The sequence below is a fragment of the Anopheles aquasalis genome, chromosome 2 (genome assembly GCF_943734665.1).
Source record: "Anopheles aquasalis chromosome 2, idAnoAquaMG_Q_19, whole genome shotgun sequence".
NCBI lineage: Eukaryota > Metazoa > Arthropoda > Insecta > Diptera > Culicidae > Anopheles > Anopheles aquasalis.
Window position 1 is genome coordinate 52,420,647 of NC_064877.1, and position 20,000 is coordinate 52,440,646.

The 20,000-nt window shown below is 40.0% G+C and overlaps 3 protein-coding genes across 8 annotated transcripts; 1 reads left to right on the plus strand and 2 right to left on the minus strand.

Moving 5' to 3' along the window:
* Positions 1 to 6,490: 6,490 nt before the first annotated feature.
* LOC126569517 (trypsin-7-like) lies at positions 6,491 to 8,017 on the minus strand. The gene is made up of 2 exons (XM_050226667.1): positions 7,755 to 8,017; positions 6,491 to 7,648 (listed from the first exon to the last, which is right to left on the minus strand). The coding sequence occupies exons 1-2, from the start codon at positions 7,979 to 7,981 to the stop codon at positions 7,054 to 7,056; spliced, it is 822 nt and encodes a 273-aa protein (XP_050082624.1). The 5' UTR covers positions 7,982 to 8,017; the 3' UTR covers positions 6,491 to 7,053.
* Positions 8,018 to 9,540: 1,523 nt separating this feature from the next.
* On the plus strand, positions 9,541 to 10,253 carry LOC126569198 (uncharacterized). The gene is made up of 2 exons (XM_050226133.1): positions 9,541 to 10,024; positions 10,087 to 10,253. Exons 1-2 carry the CDS (start codon positions 9,565 to 9,567, stop codon positions 10,218 to 10,220), a joined length of 594 nt encoding a protein of 197 aa, XP_050082090.1. The 5' UTR covers positions 9,541 to 9,564; the 3' UTR covers positions 10,221 to 10,253.
* Positions 10,254 to 10,282: 29 nt separating this feature from the next.
* Positions 10,283 to 17,931, minus strand: LOC126569197 (uncharacterized). 6 transcript variants are annotated; one of them, XM_050226129.1, is made up of 5 exons: positions 16,428 to 16,445; positions 12,227 to 12,310; positions 11,349 to 11,495; positions 11,194 to 11,267; positions 10,283 to 11,123 (listed from the first exon to the last, which is right to left on the minus strand). In XM_050226129.1, exons 2-5 carry the CDS (start codon positions 12,288 to 12,290, stop codon positions 10,701 to 10,703), a joined length of 708 nt encoding a protein of 235 aa, XP_050082086.1. In that variant the 5' UTR covers positions 12,291 to 12,310; positions 16,428 to 16,445; the 3' UTR covers positions 10,283 to 10,700. The 6 variants fall into 6 exon arrangements, with proteins under 6 accessions (XP_050082086.1, XP_050082085.1, XP_050082084.1 ...); XM_050226128.1 differs by lacking the exon at positions 16,428 to 16,445 and adding an exon at positions 14,264 to 14,447; XM_050226127.1 differs by lacking the exon at positions 16,428 to 16,445 and adding an exon at positions 14,117 to 14,447.
* Positions 17,932 to 20,000: the final 2,069 nt, after the last annotated feature.

The following is a 20,000-nucleotide window of genomic DNA, read 5'->3' on the forward strand; positions in this document are numbered from 1 at the left end:
TTATTAGCCTTACGGTACTCGGTAGTAGTAGACCACCGGTAGGCCGGAAGTTTGTTTCAACTTCAATTCCGAACGGGCTTGGAATTCTTTTATCAGCTCACCAGTTTCCCTCCTTATCTTATTCTTTTCACCGAAACCTTTTGATGAAGCATAAAAGAGCCTTGATCACTTTCGCCAGAAGTACTTTCACCATCGACACGCATCACGGCACCTTGCAAATGCGCATTCTATAAGAACAACAAACCTTTCAGTTATCCGCTCCGGAAATGGCGCAAGGAAATTGTGGAGGAAAAAAAATCCTCCTGCCATCGAGAATAAAAGAAAAACTCGAAAGAAAATCACACTCAATTAATCAAATTTCTCTTCCCACACAAATAAACGCACCCCGCACTTCTGGAGTAACAATGAACCAAAACTAGGGGCCAAGAACCGTTTCCGCTATTCCGTAGAATTTGCTTTGGACCCGACGGTTTCGGAGAGCATTTGCTAATCACTTGGCAAGATTGGATTGGAAACACCGTTTGCTGAAAATCACCGTCAACATAAACCTTTTTTTTTCACCCTCTTCGTTGTGAGACTTTAATCAACCATTACTTCACATGTTTTACTAGATCCTTTTATGTAATTTCACTATTCTTTTCACTAAATTCACATAACCTTCCACCGTTATCCTATGGTGCTGCTGACAATTGTAAACGCTGGAGTCGCCGGTACATTCGATGAATATTAGTGTCGTAATCCATGACATTTTGCAGTTTTCAACGGCTTTACAAACATTCTTTTTCTCATTAAAATCAAGAGCACGAGTATAGAGGAATTCTGTTGCACCCGGTTAATATATTGTATAGCAGGTTTGCGTAGTAATATCACCTCGCAAAAAAATGCAGCCACGACACAGTGTACCGACCTGGCTAAGCAACTCAACACACTCGACTGGCGACTGGTTTCACCGAACAGATAGACGGTAAGCGCCAACCATCTGACAAATAAACTTCGGTTACTAGGCTCCTAGTGGAGCATGAGAATCGAATTTCCGAGCGGCAGGACACCGACACGACCAACGTTTACTCTTTTGAGGTAGTAACCTTCGAGAGAGTTTCCTGCTTTGCTCCTGGCGCACATTTCGAGGCTACGCGTAACAGAGACTTCTGGCCGTACCGTACCTACCTATCTATAGGCATTTCGACGGTGAACATGGTCCGAATATGTACGCTTGACTCTCTCGCACCTTCCATCGCAATCCCGGGATGGACGAATCCGAGTCGGGTCGATTCTGCGCAGAAACGTTATAAGCGTGGTTCTCCCCTTTTTGACAACACATCCTACGATGGGCTAGGAGATTCTGCCAGCATTTCCCTGTTCATTCAAGTACCTCTGAGGATATTTGTGCCGGTAAGCAAATACTCGTCCCTGGGATTGTTTTCATTTCAGTCTTGCTTTCCATCATTGTGAAACTGAAATAATCGAGGAGGAATACTGACTCTTACAAGGCACCTGCATACTGTACAAATAGAATTTAACGCTTTATTCTAGACAAATTGCCAGCTGAGCTGTCGTTAATTGTCATACTCCATAGAAAAATCAATCATTTATCGTTAAATAAGAGAAAAAGTACTAGTACACTATGTGATATGCAGTAGTACCGATTGATCGCTCAAACGTGATTACACGTCCGGCGACAGGAGTTTAGTAAGACTGATTCAAAGACCTACAATACAATATACAAAGGAATATAAGGAACCCTCTTTTACAAATACTTGTGTATAGGAGAATCTTGCTAATCCGAATCGCATTGATGCTATACAATTTTGATGCCGACGATGCCCATAATATAGGGAACATTGTGAATAATTGATTGCCTGCAGTATCCCTCGTCGCCTAGTTTCGGACGAATACATTCTACGGTTCGATAACAGTCACCTTGTCCTTGGACAGCCTGAGGTGAGTGAGTCAGATAGGTAAAAATTCATGCCGAACTCGTAGGGCTCTTTAAGGCAAAGTTAAGGTGGATCAGATTTTTCTAGCTTTATTAATGATAAATCAAACTTACTTAAACAAATTCTAGCATGTCCAACAAACCTGGGTATTGCTTTATTGATAGAATATGCGTATTGTATTTACTCAAAATTTTTGTTGTCAGATAATAGATTGTCAGTTAATAGATGTACTCAACATGGCATTTTCACGGTAGATACCTACCGATACAATACGTAACTGTAAATGTTGAAATCAAAATCGTATAATCAGGATCACTCCTTTTCCTCCCGTTCAACTTGATTGTGAAGTGTGAAATCTGTCATCAAATGCGTCAAACTCACTCTAGCACAATTTGCATAATGGTAAACATTGAGGTAAACCCAGGTGTAATGTCTTTAGCATGAATCGCAAATGGGATTCCTAAATCAGGTTTCATTGCCTTTATTTCAAACAGAACGAAACAACCTTCGTCGGCATGGCTTGTAGGTAAACTGGAAAGTTTTGGATCACTTCAAAATACCATAAAATAGATTTAGCCTTGCGAACTGTCCTCTCGTGCGAACGAATGCCGAAGCGCACCCCTGGATCCATCCTTGATTTATTGGTGTGTACCGCGTTTCGCAATCCAGATCATATGGTTCAAAGTTTTGCGGACGATTGAATACTGTGAAGGCGATGCTCACCCTTTATATTGAGGCACTATCCAGACCTGGAACGTGTGCAGGCATTGATGCGTATCCCGTACCCCGGTAGGGCGTGAATGAAACCAAAGCAACGAACAGCTGCATGTACTCTTAGTACGTACAGGGAATGCTCTTTACTTCATGTCGATGCTATTGTGTTAGCAGGAACGCCTTAACCAATCGATTCGAAGCAAATGATCAATGAATCACGCTCTGTCACCACTGATCAAAATCCAAAAATTTTGATATCTTGATCGCATCGTGAAAATCTTGATAAACAACGGACAGTAAACTAAATTTCCAAAAGCCAAACCAAACCAAAGTACCAAAAAATAAAGCATTTTGGTAGATTATTTGGTTTTTGTTTCATTTTTGTCAACAATTTATCTAACCAAAAACTTATACCAATTATACAAAAGGAATGTAGACGCCATTGGCGTAAATTTTTTAATATATTTTTACAGGGTCTTTGTGATTATTTCAGTGCAATCCTATTGCCGAATTTAACTCACACAGAAGAGCAGTGGCATGATATTCATGATGGAAAACATACAGTGGTTTGTTTTTTTAATTATAGACGTTTTAAACCTTGTCGGTTCTTCTTGGAACGTGTTTACATAAAATGTACATCATTAATATATAGCTAAACTTAGATTATTTTGATTAATTTGGATTTTCGAATGAATTTCACTACTTTCATTTCATTTTTCCTTTCGTTGTTTAGATCTATTTCTATTTCCCCTATCAGTATGCACTCTTCCCTAATTCTATCGTATGATATCGCAAATGATTGCCAGAACGATGTTATTGAAAAGAAAAGAACTGATTCGAAACAACAGCTTCAACGTCATGATGATGCTAATCACCGGAAGCCAGCCGTTTCGACGAAGGATTTGACTATCAAACGAACCAAATATCATGTGGTTCCATCTATGATTTAAAGCAACTCATGATAAGAGAGATGGGAGACATGATTTCAATCATTCATTCACACTCGGTAGGTTGGAGAAATGTTTTTCACACGCATGTACGCTTGTAATAAGCAGAACATCACGAGGTATGACTATTTAAGGTTATTTCAACATTATTTGAGGTTATTTTATTTTCATGTGGTGTTCTTAACTTGAGTCCCTGTGCTCTGGGCAGACTTCTAGACAAGAACCTGGTCAGATCCCTGCGAAAGGTTACCGTTAGTACATGTTGCACTGTGCATCTGTTTTTGTCTTAACTAATCCATTTTTTAACTTTTTCGGAGCAGATTTTTTTCTTGCTTTTTAAACTGTCACGACCGGTTGAATTTACTACAACACCTGGCACTACGGTTTACTGAAATCAATGAAATCGACCAGCATTTGAACAAAAAGTGAGAGGAGCAGAGTTAATACTTTCTTCTTTCAGAGTCTTATCAGAGCGATTTGTGTTGTTTTTAAGTTATACAGGGTGCGCCATCAGGAAGTGTCCTATTTTAAAGTTGAATAACTCTGTCATTTTTCAGTCGATTTCGTCGATCTGAAATTTCAGTCTATGCCATTTTAGTAATGCATGACTTCACGTTAAAAGAGCGGACTGAAATTGTCACACTTTATATTGAAAATAATCGGTCAATAGTGAAAGCTGCGGTCGAGCAATGGATGGTGAATTCCCGTTCGCCGCATATGACGGCGCTGGCTTTTTTCTGTGGTTCTATTTGAAAAATAAGGTTTATGCCAACAAACCGAAGACAATAAAACTTAGAGCAAATATTGGAGGTGAAATTGCCAAAATAGCTCCCTAAATGTTGTCAAAACAATGTAAAATGCCAGAAAAAGAGCCTCTTTTTTGTATGTCGAATGAAGGCGGTCATTTGATCGATATCATATTTTGAGTATGGCACAATAAATGACATAGAATAACGTAAATAAAACTGATTTATTTTAAAAAAATTGGCTGAAAAATTACCGAGTAACTTTAAAATAGGTTACATCCTGATGTAACCAAAAAAAAAAGTTTATTCAGCCCTTGCAAACAATTTACATTTTGACTGATTTTTCATGAAAACCCTCAGCCAAAAAATGCGTATCACATATCAATAGTTTTGTTTTTTATTCTGCTTTACTTTGCTTTTTACAGATCTGAAAAATACCTCCTAGAAACAAAGATATTACAGAAACAGTGGAGCAAGGTACGAAAATCACGCAAAAAAAAGTTTATCCACTCTCATGTATTTTATTGTATGGTGTTATACAGTTTTTACTCCAAAATAATCAAACAACCTATTTTCCTCTCAATTTCAAAAATTTATTTTAGTTCTTTAGCCCCAAATACATCTTTTGGGGCCCATTGGAAGGTTTTATCGCCACAAATGATAGAGTTATGGGCCTAAGTTACTAGAAAACTGATTCATTTAAAAATGCTCTATAGAAAGGTTTAGCGGTTGACCTTCAATTCTCGAATTTCAATCATCTTCAAGTTCAAATGAGCTTAATTACTTTAGTTTAGTATAGTTAGACCAGATAACGTTTGTTATTTTGTCAATGGCAAGAGAAATGATGGTCGGCACCCGATCAAGTATTGCTCTAATTTGCTCTGAACGACTATTACCTTATTAGGTGCTTCTTAGGCCCATAACTCCATTATTTGTGGAGATAAAACCATCCAATGGGCCTCAAAACATGTGTTTGTGATAAACAAACTAAAATACATTTTTGAAATTGAGAGGAAAAATGGTTGTTTGATTATTTTGGAGTAAAAACTATTGATATATGATACGCATTTTTAGGCTGAGGGAAAAATCAGTCAAAATGTAAATTGTTTACAAGGGGTGGATAAACTTTTTTTGCATACTGTATTAACATTAGAACGGTACTCTTTTGAACATTCATAAGCATTTCAATTAAAATTAACAGCATAAAACCATGTTCAATTTGATTGTGAAAATATTGACGTATATAGTCACTTTTGTCACCGTTTCACATGTTTTAGTTCTGTTATTCGTTCTATTCGTGTTCGTGTTCATGTTGAACCCCCGCATACGACCGATTACCGTTGTCTTTCACTTCTCATTCCTCGTCTTTACAGTTCGTATCTTTCACAATCAATGCGATATGACCCCATCCAAATTTAGACCTACCGGGTATCAGGAAGGTCAGCAAAACTGCACGGGTCTGTCGGTTAAGAAATCGGTCTAGTTTCATGCTCTGCATCACAATGAGACGGTCGTACAACTCCTATTGCTTGTGTCGACTTCTCCATCTTCTATTGTCTCATGTGAAGCCTTAAACTAATCTCAGTGTCCCGAAGAATACCGAGGAATCATCTCTAACTGAGTTTATAGTTTTAATACAATTGAAAACTGGAAATCAAGAAGCACAGCAGGACAATTCTATCAACCATTCTATAGACTGACCAGATCCTTCCTAGCAAACTTAACACTAAAGTAACACTAAATATTATATATGTGGGATATGAGACAAAGTGTGCGCGAACAGTAGCGCACCAGAGAGAGGCAGTGGCGAGAGAACGCGTAAAAGAACAGCGGAGCGCGCAGGGAGTCATGTTTCGCAAGCCGATCAATAAAGTCGTAAAAAGAATCAGTCTCGCAAAAAAGTTTCCCACATATATTTTTTTATTAAAATAGCTTAGTTTCTTTTTTCTTAGATACAGTGATTACCTGTTGTCTGCTTTTTTTTTAAATAAAGAATCAAACAATAATGTTCGCTGTGTTACATACTCAGATTTAGACCTCTACATTCGAATACATTAAAAACTGTAACATTAAACCTTCCCTTTTCAGCATAGTGAGCATTTGCATGTAGCTTAAAGTGCAATAACCATTCGCTTTTCCATGCAAATTGTATGTGTATTTGTATATTTATTTCTCCATTATCGCAATTCTTTTTCCATTTTTTCCTGTCACTCATTCGGTTTGTGTGTGAATCGAGGACACGTCGAGGAAGTCCTTGCTGGTGTAGCGTAGTATGTGCGTGATTGTCTGTTTCACGCTCGAGTTTCACTATTCATGAAATATTTAGCAACCATAATGCATTCGTCCCGTACTACACCTGCTTCCATATTGGAACGAATTGAATCAAATAGACTCAGATGATGCAACGCCCAGGTTGATCATCCGCCCTTATGCTCCACTACCGAAACCACATTTTACTGGAAACGATGCATTTTTCTCTTCGCGCAGCTGCACTTCGGTCGTGGTGGTGGTCAGGCTTCAACAAGATTGGGCCCTTTTTGCCTCATGCCCTGAACCTGTCAGTCTAGTCTGCCCCGTTGGAATCGCATGAAAAACGGACCATGCATAAATATTTATCATGCAGAAAGTGCAGAGTGCTGCTGCCCTGCCGAAGAGTTTATGAAATGTTAAGGAATTTTCTAGAATCTTGGGTAAATATGAGTGATTTCTCTATGGCTCTGCAACCATAGAGTCGGGTCGGGTTTGGCGGTAATGTGACTCGTACAATACACTATTGATCCATGGTTTGGCGTACAAGACATTGCTATATACGTCTGGGTACGCAGGCAAAGCACAGCCCTTTCCCCAAGATACGATTCCTACTTGAACGTCACCACAAACCAAGGGTCCTCCCGAATCGTATGCGCAACTACCTTTTCCACCGTTTTGAAAATCTCCTGCACAAATCATAGAGCTGTCAATCTTTTCTCCATATGCAGCACTGCAAAGTTCTTCCGAAACCAACGGAATTTCTACCGCACGCAGCTGTTCGTAGCTCTCCAGATCATCTAATGTACGTCCCCAACCCGTTACCACGCAGTTTTCCTCGTAAGTTAAGTCTTCCGGTCGGGATGCCAGAGCAATTGGCTGAATGAATGCAGAGAACTGGATCGGGGTTTCCAACTTTATCAACGCGAAATCCATGATCCAACTGTAGGGGGGGTGTTCAGGATGGACAGTAAACGTTTGTGCATTGTGCACGATGCCGCTTTTATTGATGAAGGAAGATCCAACCCTAACTTTAACATATTTCGCAATTGTATCGCTAAAATGATGACAATAAAAGTATGTATCAATTTACACTTGATTCCATTCTGCCATAGCCAACCACCAATCGCAATAGGCATGAATCCTAATGTAAACGTACTTACTCCAGGCAATGTGCAGCCGTTAGTATCCACAATTGAGTAACAATCGATCCTCCGCAAATGTGATCCTCCAATTCTTGTATCGAGACTTGGTAAGGGTGCATAGAAATGTCAACTGCTGCACCTCCTACTATGCGACCTATTTCTTCATTATCACTAAAACCGCATGAACAATGCAATAGACATAACAGAACTACGTAAAAATTACGGGAGTATCTGGACAATGCCATCTCTGCCTCGTTGGTGTACTCTATGGAATGAAGTGCTGATTCCTTTTTACATTCGACAAACTCCTAACACATTGTGCACTCGAAGGTACTTGAAATACGTGGGTCGTCAAGATGTCCTAGATTAGATAAACTTGTAATAAGTAGATTAAAATGTACTTTTAAACCCCCACCATTTATAGCCAAAGTATCACTTACGGTCAGTTCATCGACCCAACATTCATTTAAGCCAATGTTTCTCTCGATAGCAACAAGAACCCTGCTCACTTGCTGATTGTGAACAGTTTATTTGGAATTTAGATTTCAAGCGGCTAAACTCAAGTTCATCATAATGAAAATGCATTGAAGCAAATGCAAGAACAGCTATTTGATTGACCTTTTAAAGAAATAAATGTAAATAAGTATAAGAATGAAAATCCTTATTATTGATTTAGCTTATCAGCATTTGTTTTTGTTGGACTAAGCAAAAACATTTTTTCATTTTTTACTTGCGTGAAGTGGGCACTTTATCAATGTGTTTTGGTGTTTGTGTTTTTGTAAGCAGCAAGGTAATTGTTATCCCACCTCCATCACTTTATCCTATACTGCCCATGGTCACGGGGGGCCACCGCGAATTTCATGGTCCAATTAATAGAAATCAAAGGCATCCTTTGCGTCCTTTGCCCAGCATCCGTGCATTCCGGTATACCAACATCAGTCCAGTCTATCAAACACCCCAACCGCCCAGCGGATCCCAACCTACTCGGCAACCTTTGCAGCACAACCATTTAACCTCTCGATTTCACGGTGAGAGCTTTGATCCTTCGCTTGGTTGACAGGGCTTGGATGTTGGATGGAACCTTTAATTTATTTTACACTCCGTCAACCTAAACACAGCGCGCTAGCCCCAACCACTCATCCTGCCATTACCAGTACCTGCCAACCGGACATCCAACACGTCAGCTCAAGAGTCATCACTGGCTGTGGGCCAGTAGAATAGCCCACACTCCCACGAAAGATATAAAAGAACTAGCGCACGGACGAGGTGAAGACAGCAACGGTGGATGGCATGAACCTCAACGAAGCCAATATTGATGTACTTCACCTAGGATACAGGAATCGGTAGTGGTTGTTGAGCATTCTGATATGTAAGACATTTTATCTGTTGGGATTCAGAGCATGGGATAATGTGCTGATTATTTATAATTGATTTATTGAATCAAGCAAAACTGGATACGTGTTGTGCCGATAAAATCGCCAGCATCGATTTTACCATTTCATCTCAAATGAAGGTACAGTATCTTTATATCATACCGCTCAAAGATGAATGCTCTAAAGATTTTTATACCAAATTGATCTGAAACATTTGTGTATGATTACACTCAGAATAAATATAAATTATGCAATCTTTATTTCAACGAAAATTTGAATCATGGAATCAACTGTTGAATCAAATTTTTGCCGACCTCGAGCGCTGTCAGTGAATGTCGAGTTCACTGCACGACTGCAGAAAACTGCAAGAAACTTGAATTCCAGCACTTTTGGCAGCGGTTTGTTGTTGTTACCCGTTTGTTGTCCGTTACCCACGCCGTGCACGTTCTACAAAAATGAATATCACGCCGGAACGACTCCACAATATTTCAAGGTTGAAATCGCCTAGAACACCGACACAGGACTCCGCTGGCACGGTGGTATGCCTGAGAATTAGTGAAATCGTGGCCAGTGTTGTCGAGCATAATCGAAAATGGAAAAGTGCGGTGGATAAGGGTTCTCAGTTCTGCTCGGCCATCAAAAACACTTTAACTGATACTTTGCAATCATCTGGACAAACCCCTTATCCGGAAAATGTGAGTGTTTATTGCAATAAGCTGGCTATTTTGTTAACCATCCTTGCAGACGTATTATCGAACGCGGAAAACAGCGTGGTACGTTTGAAATCATTTGCCCATGTTTTGGAAGAGAATGAAATCCTTGGAACTACTTGGGACATGCTTCGTATTGTAAGTGCCTTGGAAGCAATTGTATCATCGTACAATCAGGAAATAGAGACTCGAAAACACATAGTTGGTAAGGCTGTTAAATAATTCCGATTACTACATTTCATTTATATTCCTTTTTTCGTTTGCCAGAAAACTTCGCACACTCGTTAACCGTGAATGAACTCCTGCTCTACGTTTGCACCTGGAATAGTATGATGGACGTAGAACGAGACCGGGAATTGTTATTCAGAATGATGATGTACGAATTTGGACTAACTGAATAAATGGTCCATCTGATCAACTGACTCCATAGTTAATAGATTGATTGATTGATTGATTAAGTTCATACAGATTTTCAATTATGTACATGTATTTTCATCCATTTACAGTATTTACATTTATGCTCTATGCTCGGCGCTTCTCACGCAATATTTCCTACTTACATCGATTTTAAGGTGCTTGTGGCATTTAAATACGCGCTTCATTTCCGACGCTCGTGCCTCATGAGCGTGTAGGAGTTTCGGTTGCCCATTTGGTCAGTCAGAGGTATATGGCATCCATTAATACTGTCAAACTCGTTGTCTTCCTGTGCCAATCTCTTTCGATTTCTTCCTTGCCCTATGCTCCTTCAGCTATTCTACAATAGCTTACAATTTAAGTAGTAAAAACACAGCCATTACTATCAAATCACTGCCTGATTAGGTTGCGTTTTCATGTGCCTGTGTGAGCACCTGTCTCAAGTTTCACAAAGGGACACTAAACAATCAATTGGTGGTTGGTGTCGCCAGGCTGTTACGTCGAATTTGAAAAGCTGAACTAGAAATCGTCGATTCTTCATACGGAGGTGGTTTCTCCGGACACGATTTCTCATCAATAACGCTCACCGAGCATCGTTTAAGAGATTCTGGTGGCGATGGATCGCTGACTCCACTGTCTTGACGGAGTTGGTGGCCAACGGTGGACATATAAGACGAGCTGGGACGAGATGTCGACGTTTGGTCATCGCCGGAGGGTTGGCTTGGCGCGTTTATGCCATTCGAAGCTAGTGATAGGCGAAGAAGCGCTGCTGGATCTAACTTAATCGCATCGTCGTAGCTCGGTGGTGCTACAGCAACTGTGTCGTAATCGGGGGGCTTTTCTTGTCGTCTCTCATCGTTTGCACTATTTCGATGTACTCCGTCGTCATTCTTGAATAGAATAAAGAAAAACAAAACACCTTTTAACTATCTACAGAGAGGAGCTGTTTGGTAAGCATACCTCATCGCCCGATCCAGCTCGATTTGGAGTGTGCAACCAGCAACACATGGCAGTGCAAATAAGGCAGGCTCCGGCTTTTATGTTTGTGCGTGATAAGGAGAAAAGAACCGTCTTATCATTCAGGTACACATTGTGCGAGGGTGTGCTCTTCTTACCTAAAATACAGGCTACACCAGCATACCTCACTGGTTCCGAGTAGTTTTCTGCTAGTCCCAACCAGTTGACTAGGGCGCCTACGCATAACAGCATCATACCGTAACGGTATGGTCGCTGTGTGCGTCGAGTTTCCTCTAACGACATGACTGTAAGAATAAAACAAGAATCGAATGAGTATTCGTTAGAAGCTGCGTGCTGTCTGAAATATTCAACGTAAGATTTATTTCCAGAATCGGCATTGGTTTGACGAATGTTAACCAAATCCGTTGCATCACCTTCATCATCACTAATTAGCAAACGCCAGATAAATGGGCGCCAATGTCACGACTACGGCCATTCAAAATGTAAACTGTTTGATATTGTTCCAGCAGCTTCTAGCAACTCCGATAAACCGGATTCAAGCATCAGCATAAAATAGATAAACTATACATTAATCGATCCTTGTCCCCAGATGGATCCCATTGAAGACCGAAATTTGGTCTGCGAGGCATGAGGCTAGCTGATTCTCCCAATATTTTATTTTTATAACAACTTTGCAAAATATTAATTAATTCAGCTCAATGCAAACAGTGCTTTCACAAAGCAACTAAATACAACAAAATGAAGTTGCTGATCGTCATGTCATCAGAGGCCCGTCACTGTTTTTGTTAGCAATAAAATATATAAGATAGCAGCTTCAGTGAGTGACATATTTGAGATTTGTGGGCTCTGATTTGCAATAAGCTGGGTGGAATCAACACTACCAAACAACTAATGTTTTAAATCCATTTAAAATTATACAACTTTAATTATACTACTATCATAGCACTCGTACTGCACATTCACATGCTTAGTGATAAACAGATATCCTGTCTTTGGAATAGATGAGGCTCAATACCTGTTAAACTGTCATCAATCGAAACCGGTCGCTCGCGAGCTACTGTTATCGTCACAGTATTCATAGCCACACGCCTTTAAGACACTGGAAAGAAAAACTTATCTCTTCACAACACTATTCCGGATCCGTTTCAAAGTATTCGAAGAAAAAGACAAACGGTGTTTGACTCGTTTCAAACGGTGTTTGACTCGTTTCAAACGGTGTTTGACTCGTTCTCTTGATCACTGCTCAAACTACGTCTCAGTGGCTCGGCCTATCTTCTCGCACTGGTTTTGGGTTTGCCTTTCTGTTCTGATTTGCAGCAGGTAACGAAATTTCAGAGACAAACTTGGGCAACTTTGGACAAATACTGATAAGGAACAGAACGCACTTGACACTGTATTGTATAACCATCCTGATACTGTTTGATGAGTGTTTTCTCGAGTCTTTTGCTTGTCACATATTCCAACACAATTATTTGCATTATACCATGAAAAAGCCTCTCTACCTTTACTAATATTCTACTGGTATTGGAGTAACATTAGTTGGAATGCAAAAGGTGTGTATAAAAAAAGCCTAGAATATGTGTTAAAATGTCTACATGATACGCTGTTTCAGTGTCTGCATGATACACACCAAGCATTCCACCAAAACTGTAGCGTTAAAATGTACCAAATCCCAAAAGCAATGACATTTTGCGTACTTATCGTATCGCTAGTGAAGTGATAATTTGTCATAGTGCGGAAAGAGCGGTTAAAGTAAAGCCACTCGAAACAGTGAAGGACAATCACGTAAATGATCCATTCCCCGCCCGTTCATTTAATGGGCGCTTGTTGTAACTGTACCGAGTAGGTTGTCACCTGCCAACAGGTTGCCATTCGGTTAGTAGGCACCCGTTTCTAACAGTATGTCACGTAGGCCGCCTAAGTTACATGGCTATGTGCAGCTTCTAAGATCACTGATTCGCCGATCATGTGTATCAGCCACAGATTACCTTAAATCGGTGTCCTTGCATTTTCAAGTTCAAAACCACAAATTTGGCCTTTAACGTTTTCCTGATGTTTCCAAAGGCAAAGCGTTTAAATTAACTTTTCCGATTTTTGAGCGTATTCATCAAATGCTTCTCTAAGCCTGGCTTGCCCTCGTGTGCTTCTTACTCTTTTTATTCATCAGCAGTTTGGAACACGGAAGTAAACTGAACGACGGTAGATTGAAAAGTTTCGATGGGGCGGGCAAACATCGTTCACCATGCTGCCGACCTTGAACATGTTCGTGTGGTGAACAGATAGTTTATCTTTGGTATTTTTAAAAACTCTATTCTTCTATGAATTACATATCAGATAGGTGTCTGGTTCACTACTGTTGTTAATACAAAGTGCACATAAGCTGATTTGCTCGACTGAGACAAATAAATGGGTGGACTATCGCGATTCACCGAGCATAAAAGCCGTTTAATGCTCTCGTAACGCACTGGAAGACAGAACCTGAATTACGGTGTCTTCGGTTGTTTGGGCACGGGTTGACTGAACTGAACTGAATCATCACCCTAGCGGAAAAGCAAGTTGAGGAATAATAAGCCATGTACGGTGAATTACGCTTTTTCAGAAGATTTTTTTTAAACAAACTATGTTTAAAAAATTCATTAACACGGCAGGCAAAAAACAAGTTATTTAAAAATAGAACTCAACGTTTGCTAACAATAAAACGCTGACACAGTATACACATTCTAACACACTATCTAAAGGTCTTTGCTGGCAGACAAATTTTGGCATCTGGTTGGTCTGTGTTCTAAATTTAAACCAACAACTATCCACACTTTCTTCCATGCCGATTTCTACTCGCTGTATTAATGCGGTTGGTAGCATTTAAAATATTCGTCTACATGCTCGTTTTCTATCCCTCGTCACTCACTTGTCCAGGTGGTTGAGATACTGCTGGAGGTTAGAAAGAATTGTAACTATCTGCTTTTTAAAAAGCCGACAATCACAGGAAACACTTTTGCATGGCGAGTTTTGACCTTAAACTCATAACAACTGTAAGTTATCACGAGGAACTAACGTTGTGGGAGACTTCCAGCACCACATGCACGGAATTGTCGCCGAACCACTAAAACACCGGTAGAGCTTGAAAAAGGCGTCAATACTACACCACACGAGCTAACATCACTGCTTACAACCTAGTGACGTGACGGTATGTAGACGCAGGTGGTGCCCTTTCGTAGTGCGCCGATACATAACGCGCACAACGGCCGCTACTAACGGACTGATCATGTGCGAACGTGAACTTGAAATGTTGTCCACCAGCGGGGATCGTATGAAAATCGAAAAGACAAACACTACCATGGATTTGTTTACAGACTGCCCAATGCTGATCAGCCGTGTTGCGCTGCCACGTTGGTATACTCTCAATAGCGGACCGGTTCACCGCTTGCTGTGCATCGTCATGGCAACGTAGTGCGAGGAAACGACCATTCGTGCTAGTGGTAGTGTTTCACAAGGTTTCCAAACACCGTAGTGTCACGAATTGTGTTGTTGGTCTTTGCTATGTTCCTGCACTGTTGGCTTCCTGAACAAACCTCTTCCTGGACGGCATCGAGATCATTTGACATCAGCATTACGGAACTGCCAACTGATAAGCGTCAGGTGGAGGTGCTGTAAACGTTGTGCAACCGTTGTGCGATTGGAACATGGAAAACATTAGATTTCGGTATAACCAGTTTTGCCGGTTTATTCCGCTGGCCGGGTTCCAGGTAGATAGTTGTGCAGCAACAACAATTGCCTTGACGTTACAGCTTTGACTGAAGTTTGAATTGTGATGCGGAAATAGCACACATCAAAAAATGAAGCATTTTGCATAGAGTTCCAATACCCATTGGAGGGAATTTTGTCGCTATGAATGGTTGTTGGTCAATGAAGAGTGATCAAGAAGGAGTTACAGGTTTCCTGTACCAACATCGAATGAACATATTGCGCAGTAAAGCGTATTTCCCGCCTTTTCAACGATACGCGACCACGTTTTCGTCTTGTCGCGCCGATGCCAGCAGTACTGTTAGCACATGTGGTCGAGTTGGGTGACCGTGAACTTTTACTTAGCCTTAACCGCACTGTATACAGTGATTTCTCATATGCCGTAATATCTATATTCGAGATACTTCTTTGTATTGGATGATAAATAATAAGAATCATAGAGCACCAGTACAACATTTCGTTTTTAACAAAAGAGAATGTTGACAATTTTCTGTGTTTTCATCAATTCTAGAACACTATTGTACAATTTATTTAAATCTTGATAGCCGTTCTGTTTAGCACCTTCATAAAAACAATCGAATGATGGTCATTCAAGCAAAACAGCCACAGAGTCTACTGTATTCGGCCAGCAGACAACATAAACGACCTTAAAAGCTGCGTGCCTCTTCATTGCGTGCTCTAAAATATTCGAAACCCATCCATCCTTCTTACAAGTATTGGAGTGCTGCGTTGTCGGCGTTGATACAGAAGTTGAGTTTTTTTTAATACAACAACAGGGGAAATGCTATGTCAACGAGTGCATTTCATTTAGCAACGGAACAAACAATGCTTCGTTGAACCACATAACAAACGACCACAGCAGCTTGTCCATGCAGGGGCTGTTCGTCTTGGCGCTAATTATCACATGGAGGGTTCATCGATTTCTGAGATTGCAACAAAGATCATCGTTCGAATAACGGCTTAGTGTAGGTCTAGGACAGCGTCTCTAGGGCGATCTTGTGCCGCTCTATATTCCTTCGCAATCTCGTCGACAGTGACCTTGGATGCGACTGAATTGATATAAGAGCCATCGGACGGGCACACTGAAACCGGTTCAATGTGCCTCATGGGAACACATTCTTCGACAAACATCTTGCTTAGTGATATTACAACACGCGCTCGAGCATCCTAATACCAATAGTATCTCGGGGTGGGCTGTGGATATTTCACAAACTGTTTTGGAACAAAGCCACTTAAAAGTGTACAATGGCGTTCTCCGTGTCTGATCCATGCTGTGAATTGAAAATACCGTGCGCACCGAATAACGGAAACGATTTAACTATCAATGTTCGTCGATATCACAGATAACATTTTGGTAAGCACTCTTTTATAATGTAAAGAATAGTATTCCCATCGTTCACACGAAAACTCGGAAAATCTATTATCGATCTCGATAATAAATCGGTTTTTATAATTATTCCAAATTACACACTCACTCATATTATCCATGCTAGTGGAATCCACCTCTGAATGCTGTTTAAACTCTACGAAATCTCGGCGTTTTTAAGATTCACTCTTTGCACTTGACGGATCACAGTCAGCAACACTGATCATACTCGTTTGATTGATACATCGTGCTTAAACCCCCACTGTTTGAGTGATACTAACCGGCAGACACCACTCTTGATGCGTTCTTTCTTCTCTCTTAAGTCTCCCCTCCCTTCTTCCGGGCAGAGAGGCGGTCATGTGCTGTGAGATCACGAGTGTGATTTCAGCGAACCATTACACGTTCGCAGTGACACACGATCACAGTGTTGGGAATCTTTGTTCTCTCTATTTCGTACCTAGTCTGCGTTTCAGCTGCTTTTAGTTTCTCTGTTCCTTACTTTCAACGCTCTGACAATCGCGCATCTTAATATCGTGAGCACAAATGTCTTCTCGCTATACGTTGGGCCCATGGCCTATACTCTCAGCAACGGCAAGCATCTACTGACGCCGGTTGTTTGTTGTAATCTTAGTGGTATACCAAAAATACTTACTGGCGTTTCAACCAGGAACTAACGTATGCTGCCAAACAACACTACTAAAACGGCACGAGGCTTATGTCTGCGGATTTTAACATTAACAGAGTAACATTTTTTTGCAAATCCTCTAAACCTTTCATTATGATATGCTGAATCTTGTTGTAATACCATATGAAAGAAGTGACACCTGTTACTGTCGCTATATGTGTTCGCTCCGTCCTGTCATTTGGAGCAACGTTCAGCAAATATTAAATAAATTATCAAGTTATCAGACACAAATATCATCACAGTACAGTAATGCTACGGATGTGTCGCGGAGTTCTCTGCCAAGTAAACATCTGCAGGATGATAACAAGCGAGTAAAAATGTGTGACTTTGTGCTAGGTTTTTTATTCTTCCTGCTTTTTAGCACCTGCACGGCTAAATACAGGGAATGTGGTTTTGATTGAGTTGATTTAACTTATGGTTTTGATGTACGCAGACTTCTGTTGTGTCTGTTTCAGTGAAAACGTTCGCGAACTCTCCAATGATTTAGCATCTCTAGGGACAATAACCGTGGAACAATTTGCAAAGCAAAAGCTGCTTGCACGATGATAATGATAAGAAACGAGAAAGCATTGCTCCGTGCTATCTTGGATTTAACCGGCTTTCACTGGTTCATGGTGATCCACATGAAGCAAGAGTGTAATTTACCAACCTCTCATCCTTAGTTCCATGTTTTGTAACATGCTTCCGCTTCGCTCCACTGATCCGCTCCAACAAATGGATAGCACTTGAATCTTTCTAAAGTTCTATCTTTCTTTAACTTGAAAAACTACACTGTAGCGGGCTCTAAAGAACATATTGTTCTTTTTCAACTGTTTCAACTCTTGGCTATATCGATACCGGTGATCGGGAATAATTGAAATGAGACAATAACATGTTTCCCTTTTCACTGAAGAATTACACTTTTGTAGGTTCTTTTTAAGGCGCGAGTAGCAATAGCGAAGCGTTTCACGTGCACCGATCTACTGGGTCTATTTGCAAGTGGCAAGAAACCGTTAGTAGCAGTCAGAGTAACGTACTTTTCTACGATGATGGAAATCCTTTGTGTTAGAGGATAGCATTGCTCTCGGTTATCTACCATGTACTTGAACAATCCGTTCATCGGCCACAATCCGTTATGGTAGCGTCACCGTTAATGTTTGTGCCACTCGCCAACCCTTTCGTTGGGTGGAGTAACTATTAAGTGCTATACACAAAGCTGGAATGAAGCCAAAATTAACGCAATTTGAAGTTGATAAACGCCCTTATATTGATTTGATTTGATTTAGTATTACAAGCATCAGTTACACTAATCATTTGAGATTGATCAGTTTTTTTTTTTGATAGTTTCAATTAGCTTTATTACGGGATTTTCTACAGCATTTGGATGTGAACTTTTAAATATCACTTACGGTTGTATTATTACATCTATAAATGATTAAATATTTTCTGGGCAACGCCATGCTCATTATTGAAACATTACCTCCCTATTCTATTTTACTCAGTTTATACTCCTCATTATCCTTGATCTCAATACAACGTGGAGCTATACGAGTTATTATCTTTTATTCTTGGGCTCGCTATACTGAGTGAGCTGTCGCGCTCACTGGCGCAGGGTATTGGACGACCCATGAAAAAATGTATAGATTTGATTGCGATTTTCTCTTTGATGATACTCGATTAAAGAAAGAAAACACTTTGTCTCAATTTTTCGGATAACGTTATACGTACCCAACCATTTTTGAGTGATTCCAAATCATTGTTTGCAAATTACTTTTATTTTTCTCACAGAAAATTATCTTCACAAATTAGGCAAAAGGTTGTAGCCTAAGCAAGCCAACAATTATTTCTTATTACTGAATAAATTTCATGCGATTTCAAATCATTTAACAATTGTAATTTTTAATTAGCTGATGCTTATTTCGGTTATCTTTAAACCATATTTTTAAGGGAGAATGTGTTTAGTCAGAACAGTCTGCTGGTTCATTCATGTTCATGATTATTATTTTTAAGACCATACATCAATATTAAACGCAATTTATTAAAAATCGTCGACGTCGACACTTTTTAATTTGTCTTTATATTAAAATCTCATTTTAACCGGATTTTAAAATACTGTTAGTGCCGTTTGAAATAAATTTCGACAATGGAGGATGATGCTCATAAATTTCGAATAAATTAAAACCTCATCCTCTTGAAAAGGACAACAATCAATGCCGTCAACGATACAATCATCCAGTGTATGTTGTGGGGACTTGTACAGCCAAACGCTTAACCTGGTACACAACGGAGTTCATTCTGTAATAAATAGCTATCCTGTTGGAGGTCTATCTGTCGTTCGACAAAAAATATACCTCCCTCCCCTCCCCCTCACACCAACTATGCCATTAAGCCCTTTTTGACGCGGTGGATCGCAGGCGATTGTGCAAAAAGTAACGGGTTTCAATAGCATAGTGAGATATAGAAGACAGAACGAAGCCTGGCAGCAAGGCTGGGATGACAATTTGTTGTGATTATTTTAATTTACGATGATTGAAATTAACAGTATGATCAAGCCGCTTTTCAAAATAAAGTAGGGCGATGTTTTTTTAAGCAGAGAGGTTGGAATGAGGAATTATAATTTATTAATCGTGTAAATAAACTCGAAAAACATGACTTACCACTCGTCACAGTCCCATTTGTTCCACTACCGCATACACTAATCTATTGATATTCTCTGATGTGTATCCGACACATTGCTCGCTAATGATGGCAAATACTAGATCCCACACACCCATTTACTCGTTCAATGGCAGTATTTGGAAGAGCTAATTTGTCTACCACGTTGCACAGTCATACAAACTCTGAAATTACCGAATTTAATACAATCGGATTGCATCAAACTTCTGATATTTTAAAAATGTGCTTGTAATACACATTATTGTCCAGACCTTTCGTCGGTTGAAGCACCTGATCAAAAAGTAAGTATTTCCTAAAACAAGTTATTATCAATTTGACGTTACAAACAAAAAACCTTCTGTT